Below are 12,804 nucleotides of genomic sequence, written 5' to 3' on the forward strand. Positions count from 1 at the left end.
CCTGACCTATTGAGTGACACTGAATATTACGAGGATCTGGTCTGCCCAGTTTGTGATGAAAACTCCCAAAGTACAGAAATCCGCATGAAGCACTTAAGGTCTAATGAACATAGAGAGTTGGTGGCGCTACAGATGGCCGCAGAGAAAGGAGCTCCGAGAGTTTCAAAAAGGCAGAAAAGAAAAAGAAGAAGCAGGAGATAATAACTGTTTAAAATACTATCATCTCAGGCGGGACACCATGAAAGGAGCTAAATTAGTTGAAAACCCGAAAATTATCAAGACAGCCAGTTGGTTGTAAAAGTCCGCACTGCTGGTTCAACAGGACGGAAGGTCAAGCTGTTACGTTAAGAAAAAGGCTATGGAGGAGTCACGCTAGCCATGTGAACCGGCTACACCAAAGAGATGCTGTTCGGAATGAGTCAAGATCAGAGACTGAATCTATGAACTGTTTCCGCAGAGACTGAACCTGTGAACTGTTCCCACCGAAAGTATATCTGTAAACTGTTTTATATGACGTTGACTCCACCGGAATTATCTCTGTAAATTGTTTGTTCTCCACCGAGAGTATATCTGTAAATTGTTATGTGAAGTTGAAGATATGTATGTTTAACGGGGACCCTGTAAGTAATAAGCTAAAAAGGGAGGATTGTAGTGTATGTACCCGTCTACCTTTAAGGGAACGATTGAGTGTAACCGTTCACCTTTAAGAGAACTACTTTAGGTGTGGCACTATTTGATTGGCTTCTGTATACGGTAATACCGACAGTGACCACACCAGTATATAAGTGATGTTACAAGATAACTAGGGCAGATTCGCCCTGACCTCTGAATAGTAAAGACCTGTTTGTCCTTCAAAAGTCTGTGTATTTATTTACTGCACAACCCACAGACTTTACAGGAAGGTTGTAGAGGAGCAGACTGCCCAGGGTGGGCAGTGCGGGAGAGGCTGGAGAGAGAATCCGATGGGAATATCTGACATTAATTCATGGGCCCCTGTTAGTGCCAGTCTAATGAGTTACATTGACTGCTCTTGAGTGACCTGGTTGTTTCTCTCTTCTCAACCAGGACAGGAGCTACTGAGGGAGTGCTGCACTGTCGGAGGGGCAGTACTGAGGGAGCACTGCACTGTCGGAGGGGCAGTACTGAGGGAGCGCTGCACTGTCGGAGGGGCAGTACTGAGGGAGCACTGCACTGTCGGAGGGGCAGTACTGAGGGAGCGCTGCACTGTCGGAGGAGCAGTACTGAGGGAGCACTGCACTGTCGGAGAGTCAGTACTGAGGGAGCGCTGCACTGTCAGAGGGGCAGTACTGAGGGAGCGCTGCACTGTCGGAGGCGGAGTACTGAGGGAGTGCTGCACTGTCAGAGGGGCAGTACCGAGGGAGAGCTGCACTGTCGGAGGTGCCGTCTTTCAGATGAGACGTTAAGCCGAGGCCCCGTCTGCTCTCTCGGGTGGATGTAAAATATCCCATGGCACTATTTCGAAGAAGAGCAGGGGAGTTCTCCCCAGTGTCCTGGGGCCAATATTTATCCCTCAACCAACATCACTAAAAACAGATTATCTGGTCATTATTGCTGTTTGTGGGAGCTTGCTCTGTACAAATTGACTGCCGCGTTTTCTACATTACAACAGAGACTACACTTTAAAAGTACTTAATTTGCTGTGAAGCACTTGGGACGTCCTGAGGTGGTGAAAGGCGCTATAGAAATGCAAGTTCTTTGTTTCTTTCTTTATCATCTCTTCCATTGTCTCATTGTGTTTTCTAGGTGGAAATGGCTGTTCCAGTGCCCCTGAAGCAGAAAGTGCTGAACTGGCTGGTGACCCAGAGTCTGTTCATGAAGATAAATCTGTGTTGACGCCTCTTGTTGTCACAAATGGTTGTGTCAAAGTTCCGGTTGTGGAACGTGAGACCTGGACTCGACAGATGGACTTCATCATGTCCTGTGTGGGGTTTGCGGTTGGACTGGGCAATGTTTGGCGATTTCCCTACCTATGTTATAAAAATGGAGGTGGTGAGTATGATGTTGAAACTTGGGACTACGAATCTATCTCATTGCCAATTTCAGACTGTAGGAATCACTTTTATTAATTGTCCCAGTGAATGACTCAATGTGAAGATGAACTTCACAGAGCGATACTGGGATACGCACTGACCAGGTGGTTCCACCTCAGTGCCTCCGACAGCCAATGATTGGTGTACCTGACGTCTGCCTCGCGAGACCCTGTTGGGGGATGAGTGGGGTGTCAAAGGTCAAGTTTGGCTGCAAACACTCTCCATGGTCAAATATCCTGCCAACACTTGCACCCTAAATTTAACCCCCTCTCTGAGCCCCCCACTCCCCGGTCCTGACAAGAATGGGGGGCGGGGGGGTTGCTGGAGTTAAATGGAGGCAGAGTCATTACCTCCCGTTGACCACCATTTTAACACCCGGGTTTCGGAAGGGAGAGGAGACACTGGTAAATATTCACGAGTCTCGGTCCGATACTGCCAATTGGACCCTGACATGAATTAAACCCCAGACCACAGACACTCGCCGAGGATCGAATGGATCCCTGCCCAGAAGAGGTCACGTTTGTTCAGATTTTTATTGGTTTCCTTGTGGGCCAGGAGCAGGAGCAGGACCCATGAGAGAACCTCAGTACTCCCCAACCCAAGTTTAACTCCTTCCCCCGATCACGACTGCCTCCCTCCTCTCCCGAGATGAACATAGGAACAGGAGGAGGCCATTCAGCCCCTCGAGCCTGTTACACAGGAACAGGAGGAGGCCATTCAGCCCCTCGAGCCTGTTACACAGGAACAGGAGGAGGCCATTCAGCCCCTCAAGCCTGTTACACAGGAACAGGAGGAGGCCATTCAGTCCCTCGAGTCTGTTACACAGGAACAGGAGGAGGCCATTCAGCCCCTCGAGCCTGTTACACAGGAACAGGAGGAGGCCATTCAGCCCCTTGAGCCTGTTACACAGGAACAGGAGGAGGCCATTCAGCCCCTCGAGCCTGTTACACAGGAACAGGAGGAGGCCATTCAGCCCCTCGAGCCTGTTACACAGGAACAGGAGGAGCCATTCAGTCCCTCGAGTCTGTTACACAGGAACAGGAGGAGGCCATTCAGCCCCTCGAGCCTGTTACACAGGAACAGGAGGAGGCCATTCAGCCCCTTGAGCCTGTTACACAGGAACAGGAGGAGGCCATTCAGCCCCTCGAGCCTGTTACACAGGAACAGGAGGAGGCCATTCAGCCCCTCGAGCCTGTTACACAGGAACAGGAGGAGGCCATTCAGCCCCTCAAGCCTGTCCCGCCATCCGATGAGATCATGGCTGATCTGTGACCTAACTCCATATACCCGCCTTTGGCCCATATCCCTTAATACCTTCAGTTAACAAAAAGCTATCAATCTCCGATTTTTAACAAATTAACAATTGATCGAGCATCAATTGCTGTTTGAGGAAGAGAGTTCCAAACTTCTACCACCCTTTGTGTGTAGACGTGTTTCCTAACTTCACTCCTGAAAGGTCTGGCTCTAATTTTTAGACTCTGCCCCCTAGTCCTAGAATCCCCAACCAGCAGAATCGTTGAACGAAAATAGACCCAGGTCCATCTCGTTCACCTTCGACCATCCTGGTAGTCCCATGATCCAACGATAATGGGGTTGTTGACTGATCACAGCGATCAATCTCTATCAATGAGTCTCCAACAGACCCAGACACGAGGCGAGGAAAAACCCCAGTGGTGGAGAGCTTTGGGAACCAGAGGTCCAAAGTCACCTGTTCCTCCCGAGCAAGATACACTCCCCACACGTCATAAAGAAAGAAAGACTTGCATTTATATAGCGCCTTTCACAACCTCAGGACATCCCAAAGTGCTTTACAGCCAATGAACTATCTGCCTTGTGAATGTTTGATGGTACAGTGTAGAGGGAGCTTAACTCTGGATCTAACCTGTGCTGTACCTGCCCTGGGAGTGTTTGATGGGACAGTGTAGAGGGAGCTTTACTCTGGATCTAACCCGTGCTGTACCTGCCCTGGGAGTGTTTGATGGGACAGTGTAGAGGGAGCTTTACTCTGGATCTAACCCGTGCTGTACCTGCCCCGAGAGTGTTTGATGAGACAGTGTCGAGGGAGCTTTACTCTGTATCTAACCCGTGCTGTACCTGCCCTGGGAGTGTTTGATGAGACAGTGTCGAGGGAGCTTTACTCTGTATCTAACCCGTGCTGTACCTGCCCTGGGAGTGTTTGATGGCACAGTGTAGAGGGAGCTTTACTCTGTATCTAACCCGTGCTGTACCTGCTCTGGGAGTGTTTGATGGGACAGTGTAGAGGGAGCTTTACTCTGTATCTAACCCGTGCTGTACCTGCCCTGGGAGTGTTTGACGGGACAGTGTAGAGGGAGCTTTACTCTGTATCTAACCCGTGCCGGACCTGCCCTGGCAGTGTTTGATGGGACAGTGTAGAGGGAGCTTTACTCTGTATCTAACCCGTGCTGTACCTGCCCTGGGAGTGTTTGACGGGACAGTGTAGAGGGAGCTTTACTCTGTATCTAACCCGTGCTGTACCTGCCCTGGGAGTGTTTGACGGGACAGTGTAGAGGGAGCTTTACTCTGTATCTAACCCGTGCTGTACCTGCCCTGGGAGTGTTTGATGGGACAGTGTAGAGGGAGCTTTACTCTGTATCTAACCCGTGCTGTACCTGCCCTGGGAGTGTTTGATGGGACAGTGTAGAGGGAGCTTTACTCTGTATCTAACCCGTGCTGTACCTGCCCTGGGAGTGTTTGACGGGACAGTGTAGAGGGAGCTTTACTCTGTATCTAACCCATGCTGTACCTGCCCTGGGAGTGTTGGATGGGACAGTTGATATACCTATCAATTCGTCCAATAAAAAGCGACGAGTTAGGAACGTAACTAAAGGTTTTTATTGACTAAATAACAGAGCCCACCCTCGTGGGTGATCGGGTCCAACAAGGAGGAATACCAGCCAGTCGACTACCTTTATACCTGGGCAGGTAGGTGGAGCCATGGGCGGAGTCGGAGGTGGTCAGCCCAGGTATAACAGCGCGACAAGAGGCGACCTCGTATAGTGATACAACAGTGAGAACAGTGAGAACAATACAACAGTGATAACTATAGTGTAACGATAGTGAACGATAAAAGTGGTTTACCACATTCACCCCTTGTTTAGATTTGAGTCCGGCGGGGTGAAGTGTACTACCAGTTCTGGTATGTCAGTCTGTCCGGAGGCCTCGTAAGCCTCTCCGATCGTCGCAGCGGCGGTGCTGCATTATCCGGTGTTAATGCTGGTGTCTGCGTGGTCGGCGAAGGCTCGTGGGGTTCCGGCATGCCGTCTACCTGGGCTGGAATTGGGGGGGTGGTGGGGGGTGGGTAAAGGTGGTGTCTCCGGAGTGCCCGAGGGTGCGAGGTCTCGTAAGGAGACAGTGTCCTCCCGCCCGTCTGGGTAAGCCACGTAGGCGTACTGGGGGTTGGCGTGCAGGAGGTTCACCCTCTCGACCAGGGGGTCCGTTTTATGGGCCCTCACGTGCTTTCGCAGCAAGACGGGCCCCGGAGAGGTCAGCCAGGTTGGTAGAGTGGTTCCTGTAGTCGACTTCCTGGGGAAAACAAACATTCGTTCATGGGGGGTGGCGTTAACGGCAGTGCAAAGTAGTGACCGGATGGAGTGCAGCGCTGTCGGGAGGACTTCCTGCCAGCGGGAGGTTGGGAGGCCCTTAGACTTTAAGGCTAAGAGGACGGCCTTCCATACCGTCGCGTTCTCTCTTTCCACCTGGCCGTTCCCTCGGGGGTTGTAGCTGGTGGTCCTACTTGCTGCAATACCTCTCGCTAGTAGGAACTGACGGAGTTCCTCGCTCATGAAGGAGGAGCCCCGGTCACTATGTATATAGTTCGGGAACCCGAACAAGGCGAAGAGGTCGTTCAGGCACTTGATGACCGTGGTGCTGGTCATGTCTGGGCAGGGGAAGGCAAAAGGGAAACGGGAGTACTCATCAACGATGTTGAGGAAGTACACATTGCGGTCAGATGACGGTAGAGGCCCCTTAAAGTCGATGCTCAGGCGCTCGAAGGGGCGGGTGGCCTTGATTAGGCTTGCTTTGTCCGGCCTATAGAAGTGCGGTTTGCACTCGGCGCAGGTCTGGCAGTTCCTGGTCATGGTCCTGACCTCCTCGATGGAGTAGGTCAGGTTGCGGGCCTTAATGAAGTGGTAAAGTCTGGTGACCCCGGGGTGGCAGAGGTCGTTGTGGAGGGTCTGAAGTCTATCAATATGCGCGCTGGCGCATGTAATTCGTGAAAGAGCATCAGGGGGTTCGTTCAGCTTACCTGGCCGGTACAAGATATCATAATCGTAGGTGGATAGCTCGATTCTCCACCTCAAGATCTTGTCATTCTTGATTTTGCCCCTCAGCTTGTTATTAAACATGAAAGCAACCGAACGTTGGTCGGTGAGGAGGGTAAATCGTTTGCCTGCCAGGTAATGCCTCCAGCGCCGTACCGCCTCCACAATTGCCTGGGCTTCCTTCTCGACCGACGAGTGTCGGATCTCGGGGCCCTGTAGGGTCCTTGAGAAGAAGGCCACCGGCCTCCCCTCCTGGTTAAGGGTAGCGGCTAGGGCGAAGTCGATGCATCGCTCTCCACTTGGAAGGAGATGGACTCATCCACTGCATGCATTGTGGCCTTGGCTATGTCTCCCTTGATGAGGGAGAAGGCCGCGCACGCTTCCTCCGTGAGGGGGAAGGATGTGGACTTCATGAGGGGTCTGGCTTTGTCCGCATAATTCGGCACCCATTGGGCATAGTAGGCGAAGAGCCCCAGGGTTCTCTTAAGTGCCTTAGGGCAGTGGGGGAGGGGTAGCTCCATGAGGGGGCGCATTCTTTCGGGGTCGGGGCCGATGAGTCCGTTCTCTACTACACAGCCAAGGATGGCAAGGCGCGAGGTGTTAAACACACATTTCTCCTTATTGTAGGTGAGGTTCAGCCGTTGGGCCGTACGGAGGAATTTCTCCAGATTCACGTCATGGTCCTGCCGGTCGCGGCCGCAGATGGTGACGTTATCTAGATAGGGGAATGTGGCCTGCAGTCCGTTCTGGTCAACCATCCGGTCCATCTCCCTTTGGAAGACCGAGACCCCGTTGGTGACACCGAAGGGGACCCTAAGGAAGTGGTATAGGCACCCATTCGCCTCGAAGGCGGTGTACTGGCGGTCCTCGGGGTGGATAGGGAGTTGGTGGTAGGCCGACTTAAGGTCGATAGTCGAGAATACGCGGTATTGTGCAATCTGATTGACCATGTCAGATATGCGGGGAAGGGGGTATGCGTCCAGCTGGGTGTATCTGTTTATGGTCTGGCTGTAGTCGATGACCAGGCGATTTTTATCGCCGGTCTTAACGACCACGACCTGGGCACGCCAGGGGCTGTTGCTCCCCTCGATAATGCCCTCTTTCAGGAGGCGCCGCACCTCAGAGCTAATGAAGGCTCTGTCCCCAGCGCTGTACCGCCTGCTCTTGGTAGCGACGGGTTTGCAGTCGGGGGTGAGGTTAGCGAACAGGGAAGGTGGCGGCACCTTGAGGGTGGATAGGCTGCAGGTGTTACGCGGTGGGCGGTTTAACATTCGCTGGTTGTCGACTGTGAGTGGGGGGAGGGGTCCACCGTATGCTAGGGTTACACTTTGGAGGTGGGATTGGAAGTCCAGCCCTAGTAGGACGGCAGCGCAGAGCTGGGGGAGGACGAGGAGTTTAAAATTTTTATACTCCGTACCCTTAACCGACAAGGTCACAACACAGTAGCCGCTAATGTCCGTGGCGTGGGACCTCGATGCCATCGAGATTCGGTTGCGCGTTGGCAGGACAGGGAGGGAGTAGTGGCTCACCGTGTCTGGGTGGATGAAGCTCTCCGTGCTTCCGCTGTCGAACAGGCAGGTCGTGGCGTGGCCGTTTACTTTGATGTCCATCATCGACTTGGACAGGTGGTGCGGGCGGGCTTGATCCAGAGTGACGGAGGCTAGTGTGTAGGTAAGCGAGTCGTTGTCGTCTGCGGGCGAGGCGGTCGTCGGGTCCGGAGGCCCGGTGGCAGTCAGGCGTGGTGGGTAAAATGGCGTCTCCCACGAGGTAGGACAAAATGGCGGAGAAGATGGCTGCTCCCATAACTCACATGAGGCACTATTGGGGTCGGTTGCCTTGATCAAAGATGGCCACCCCCATGACTCATGTGTGGGGATGCTGGCCTCAGTTGCCTTGAAAGAAGATGGCCGCCCCCACAGTTCGCATGAGGCACTGCTGGCCTCTGAAGATCCGCTCCTGCAGGCCTTAGAGAAGTGGCCTTTCTTCCTGCAGGTTGAGCAGGTAGAGTTCCTGGCTGGGCAGCGCGACCTCGGGTGCTTCTCCTGGCCGCAAAAGAAGCAGCCGGCGGCCCGATCGCGGGTGCCCGATGTCGGAGCCGGTACCGGGGGTGGCGGTCCCGGTCGGGTCCGGGACGCCGACGCTGAGGTAGGTCCCGGGGGCGGCGCTGCGAAGGGTATTGCGGTAGGGGTCGGGCCCGAGTCCCAGGGTCGCGAGCAGTACCTGGAAAACGCCTCCTGGTCCTGATGGGCCACCTCTAGGGAGAGAGCGAGGGCTTCAGCTTTGTCCAGGTCGAGGTCTTTAGCTTCAAGCAGTCTTTGCCGTGAGTAGTCGGACCGTAGGCCTTTCACAAAGGCATCGCGGATATTATCTTCCGTATTTTCAACAGCCGTCACCGCTTTAAAGTCACAGTTCCTGCCGAGTGCTTTTAGCGCCCGTAAAAATTCGGCTACAGACTCTCCTGGCTGTTGCGGGCGGGATCTTAGGAGGTGCCTGGTGTACATGTAATTTACCGGGCTCCGGTACTGCTGTTTCAGTAGGTTGATAGCGGCCTCGTATGTAGTCATGTCCTGGATGAGTGCGTATACTCTCGGGCTCGCTTGGGCGTTCAGAACTCTTAGTTTGGATCTCTGAGGGACGCCGGATTCTTCCAGGTAGGATTCGAAGCAGCCCAGCCAGTGTTTGAAGTCGAGGGCTGAGTTTGCTGCCTGTGGGTTTAGATCCAGGTACGGTGGTTTGAGGGCTTGCAGCCAAGCCGGCTGGTGTGGCTGGTGTAGCCCGGTGTCTGAAAGCTGCTGTGGCTGTGCTTCTGGGAGGGCTTCTGGCTGGCCAGTAGTAGACATCTTTAAAATTTAGTCAATAAAATTGATATACCTATCAATTCGTCCAATAAAAAGCGACGAGTTAGGAACGTAACTAAAGGTTTTTATTGACTAAATAACAGAGCCCACCCTCGTGGGTGATCGGGTCCAACAAGGAGGAATACCAGCCAGTCGACTACCTTTATACCTGGGCAGGTAGGTGGAGCCATGGGCGGAGTCGGAGGTGGTCAGCCCAGGTATAACAGCGCGACAAGAGGCGACCTCGTATAGTGATACAACAGTGAGAACAGTGAGAACAATACAACAGTGATAACTATAGTGTAACGATAGTGAACGATAAAAGTGGTTTACCACAACAGTGTAGAGGGAGCTTTACTCTGTATCTAACCCGTGCTGTACCTGCCCTGGGAGTGTTGGATGGGACAGTGTAGAGGGAGCTTTACTCTGTATCTGACCCCGTGCTGTACCTGCCCTGGGAGTGTTGGATGGGACAGTGTAGACCTTGGGGTGGTGAAGGATCGGCGATATATTTCCAAGTCAGGATGGTGTGTGACTTGGAGGGGAACTTGGAGGTGATGGTGTTCCCATGCGCCTGCTGCCCTTGTCCTTCTAGGTGGAAGAGGTTGCGGGTTTGGGAGGTGCTGCTGAAGAAGCCTTGGCGAGTTGCTGCAGTGCATCTTGTAGACGGTCCATAGACACAACATGTCCCATCTGTTTCCAATCCCCGTTGGTTCATTAATAAAGCCGAGGTTCTGAGGTCAAACACATAGACAAGTACAACATCCATCAACGGACCAGAATGCATATCAGAGGAAGAGAGGAACGTCACCAAACCTGGATACACAAACTGAAACTTCATAAGAACATAAGAAATTGGAGCAGGAGTCGACCATTTTGCTCCTCGGGTCTGCTCTGTCATTCGATGAGATCATGGCTGATCTTCTACCTCATCTCCACTTTCCTGCACTATCCCCATATCCCTTGATTCCCTTAATATTCAAAAACCGATCAATCTCTGTCTTAGATATACTCAAGACTGAGCCTCCACAGCCCTCTGGGGTAGAGAATTCCAAAGATTCACCACCCTCTGAGTGAAGAAATTTCTCCTCATCTCAGTCCTAAATGGCCGACCCCTTATTCTGAGACTGTGACCCCTGGTTCTAGACTCTCCAGCCAGGGGAAACAGCCTCTCAGCATCTACCCTGTAAGAATTTTGTATGTTTCAATGAGATCACCTTTCATTCTTCTAAACTCTAGAGAATATAGGCCTAGTCTACTCAATCTCTCCTCATAGGACAATCCCCCCATCCCAGGAATCAGTCTGGTGAACCTTCGTTGCACTCCCTCTGTGGCAAGTATATCCTTCCTTAGGTAAGGAGAACAAAACTGTCCACAATACTCCAGGTGTGGTCTCACCAGGGCCCTATATAATTGCAGTAAGACGTCTTTACTCTTATACTCAAATCCTCTTGTAATAAAGGCCAACATACCATTTGCTTTCCTAATTGTTTGCTGTACCTGCATGTTAACTTACAGTGATTCGTGTACAAGGACACCCAGGTCCCTCTGAACACCAACATTTCCCAATCTCTCACCATTTAAAAAATACTCTGCTTTTCTATTTTTCCTACCAAAGTGGATAACTTCACATTTCTCCACATTATATTCCATTTGCCATGTTCTTGCCCACTCACTTAGTCTGTCTATATCCCCTTGAAGCTTCCGTGCATCCTCCTCACAACTTACATTCCCACCCAGCTTTGCATCATCTTATTCAGCAAGAGCTCGTCTCATTGGGAGCTGAGCCTGTCTCCAGTCACAAGCCTTCAAAGTGATTATTGAGGATAAAATTCTTGTATCAAACTTGAGGGACCTGAACCAAGTTTGAGTGGGAGTGTAGACTACAACCTTATAATGGGCTCTACCTTGGAATGGGGTATGGTCGTGCAGTGGTTATATTACTGGACTAATAATCCAGCAGCCCTTGAATAATAATCCGGAGAACGAAAGTTCAAATCTCACCAGGGCAGTTTGAGAATTTGAATTTGGTTATAAAAATGCTGGTGTCAGTAAAAGTGACCCTGAGGCTGTCGGATTGTCGTAAAAACCCAACTGGGTCACTGATGTCCTTCCGGGAAGGAAACCTGCCGTCCTCACCCGGTCTGGGCCGAAAGGTGACTCCAGTCCCACACCAACGTGGTTGACTCTTATCTGCTCTCTGAAGGCAACTGGAGATTGGCAATAACTGCCAGCCTTGCCAATGTACACGTCCCGAGAATGAATATAGATTAAAAAAAAGAGAACAGGCAATCTTCATGCGTTAGATCTTGTCTGTGTGTTAGTGTAAAAGTCCATTTTATATCTCCAATGGAAATAAAGATTGTGGGAGCTGCTGACTGGCTTTCACCCGTTTTACACAACCGCACAAAGTCAAAATCAGTTGAAATGGTAACTGAGAGAGAGGCAGTAAGTGGAGTGAAGAAACTGTCGCAGTATTGTTTTGGTTTCATATCTCTGTGCCTGGAGGTGCTGCAACTTGACTTCAGACCTCCAGTTTCTGCAGCCCGGCTGTGGGCTGCTGAGATCTTCTGATAGTCAGCGGCCAAAATCCCACGCCAAGTCCACTGGCATCTCCGAAGGACGCAGAAAAATCTGCGGTTCTACACAAACCCGATTGGAATTCGCTGCGTGTAGGCACCGCGATCGGCTGATTACGCAGTTTAGTTAATCGGTCATTGTCTGCAACACCACTCAGTGTTAAATCCCCCAGACTTTAAAGGCAGATCCTACACATTGTTAGTTATCGGAACATCTCCACCCCTCGGAAGTAAACTGCATCCCATCATTGGAGTACATGGCCTGTAAAGGCATGGACTCTGGCTGGAGCCCAATCCCATGTCCCCCTGAGTCCCATGGGCTCGCCCCCTCGCCTGATGACACTGATTGAAGGGCCTGCAGGAGGGGGGAGAAAATTAGCGAGATAAAATAAAAGCCCTTCTGCCTGTCCATTTCTAGCATCTCCTCAGACTCTAAGGGGGCGATTTCCTCACTGGAGGCGCGATGGAGGCGGGTTTCGGTTTTGGTGTGTCAGAAACTCGCCTCCACTGATAGTTTTCAAAAAATGGAGATTTCCCCCTGATTGGCCACTTGATTTCAGAGGTGTGGGATGCCCTCGGTCAATTAGTGTTTTGGGGCTGAAACTCGCCTCTGTTGACAGCGTTTTTCCAGTCTGATTTTATGACTTCTTGCTGCCTTGGCTCATTCCACAGCATTTCTGTATCTCCTGCACCAACTCCAACATCTTTTGAGAAGCCACTATGTCCAATTCCAAGGCAAGGACCTACCCGAGGCTCTTGGATGAGGCACTGCAAATGTTGTTGGAGGGGGTGAGAGCCTAGCAGGGAGTTGCTCTTCCACTCATCTGGGAGGAAGGGGCCTGCCAAGGAAACCAAGGCTGTGTGTCCAGCTGGCGAGGGATATAACCTCCAGATCTGTGTGCAGATTGGGAGACTGATTCTGTGTATTGATGAAATGCCATCCCTGTTGGAAAGCATTAACATGATTTGAAGCCAAAATGTTGGCGTTATGCCATCTGTTACTTAGCCTTAGGCAGCTCCACATTGCGGGCTCTGCCACACTTGCATTGTCAGG

At 51.7% G+C, this 12,804-nt stretch overlaps 1 protein-coding gene across 2 annotated transcripts in view; it reads left to right on the forward strand.

Annotated features, from left to right (window-relative positions):
* Positions 1-12,804, forward strand: part of LOC147111360 (sodium- and chloride-dependent creatine transporter 1-like) — a 314,028-nt gene that overhangs the window by 17,415 nt on the left and 283,809 nt on the right. For both annotated transcript variants that reach the window (XM_086002176.1, XM_086002177.1), the window contains exon 2: positions 1,765-2,010. In XM_086002176.1, the coding sequence (XP_085858302.1) occupies positions 1,765-2,010 (246 nt within the window). The remainder of the gene's footprint in view (positions 1-1,764; positions 2,011-12,804) is intronic.

Source organism: Somniosus microcephalus, chromosome 11 (genome assembly GCF_052327205.1).
Source record: "Somniosus microcephalus isolate GS21.2 chromosome 11, FLI_Smic_1.0, whole genome shotgun sequence".
In the NCBI taxonomy this organism is placed as follows: domain Eukaryota; kingdom Metazoa; phylum Chordata; class Chondrichthyes; order Squaliformes; family Somniosidae; genus Somniosus; species Somniosus microcephalus.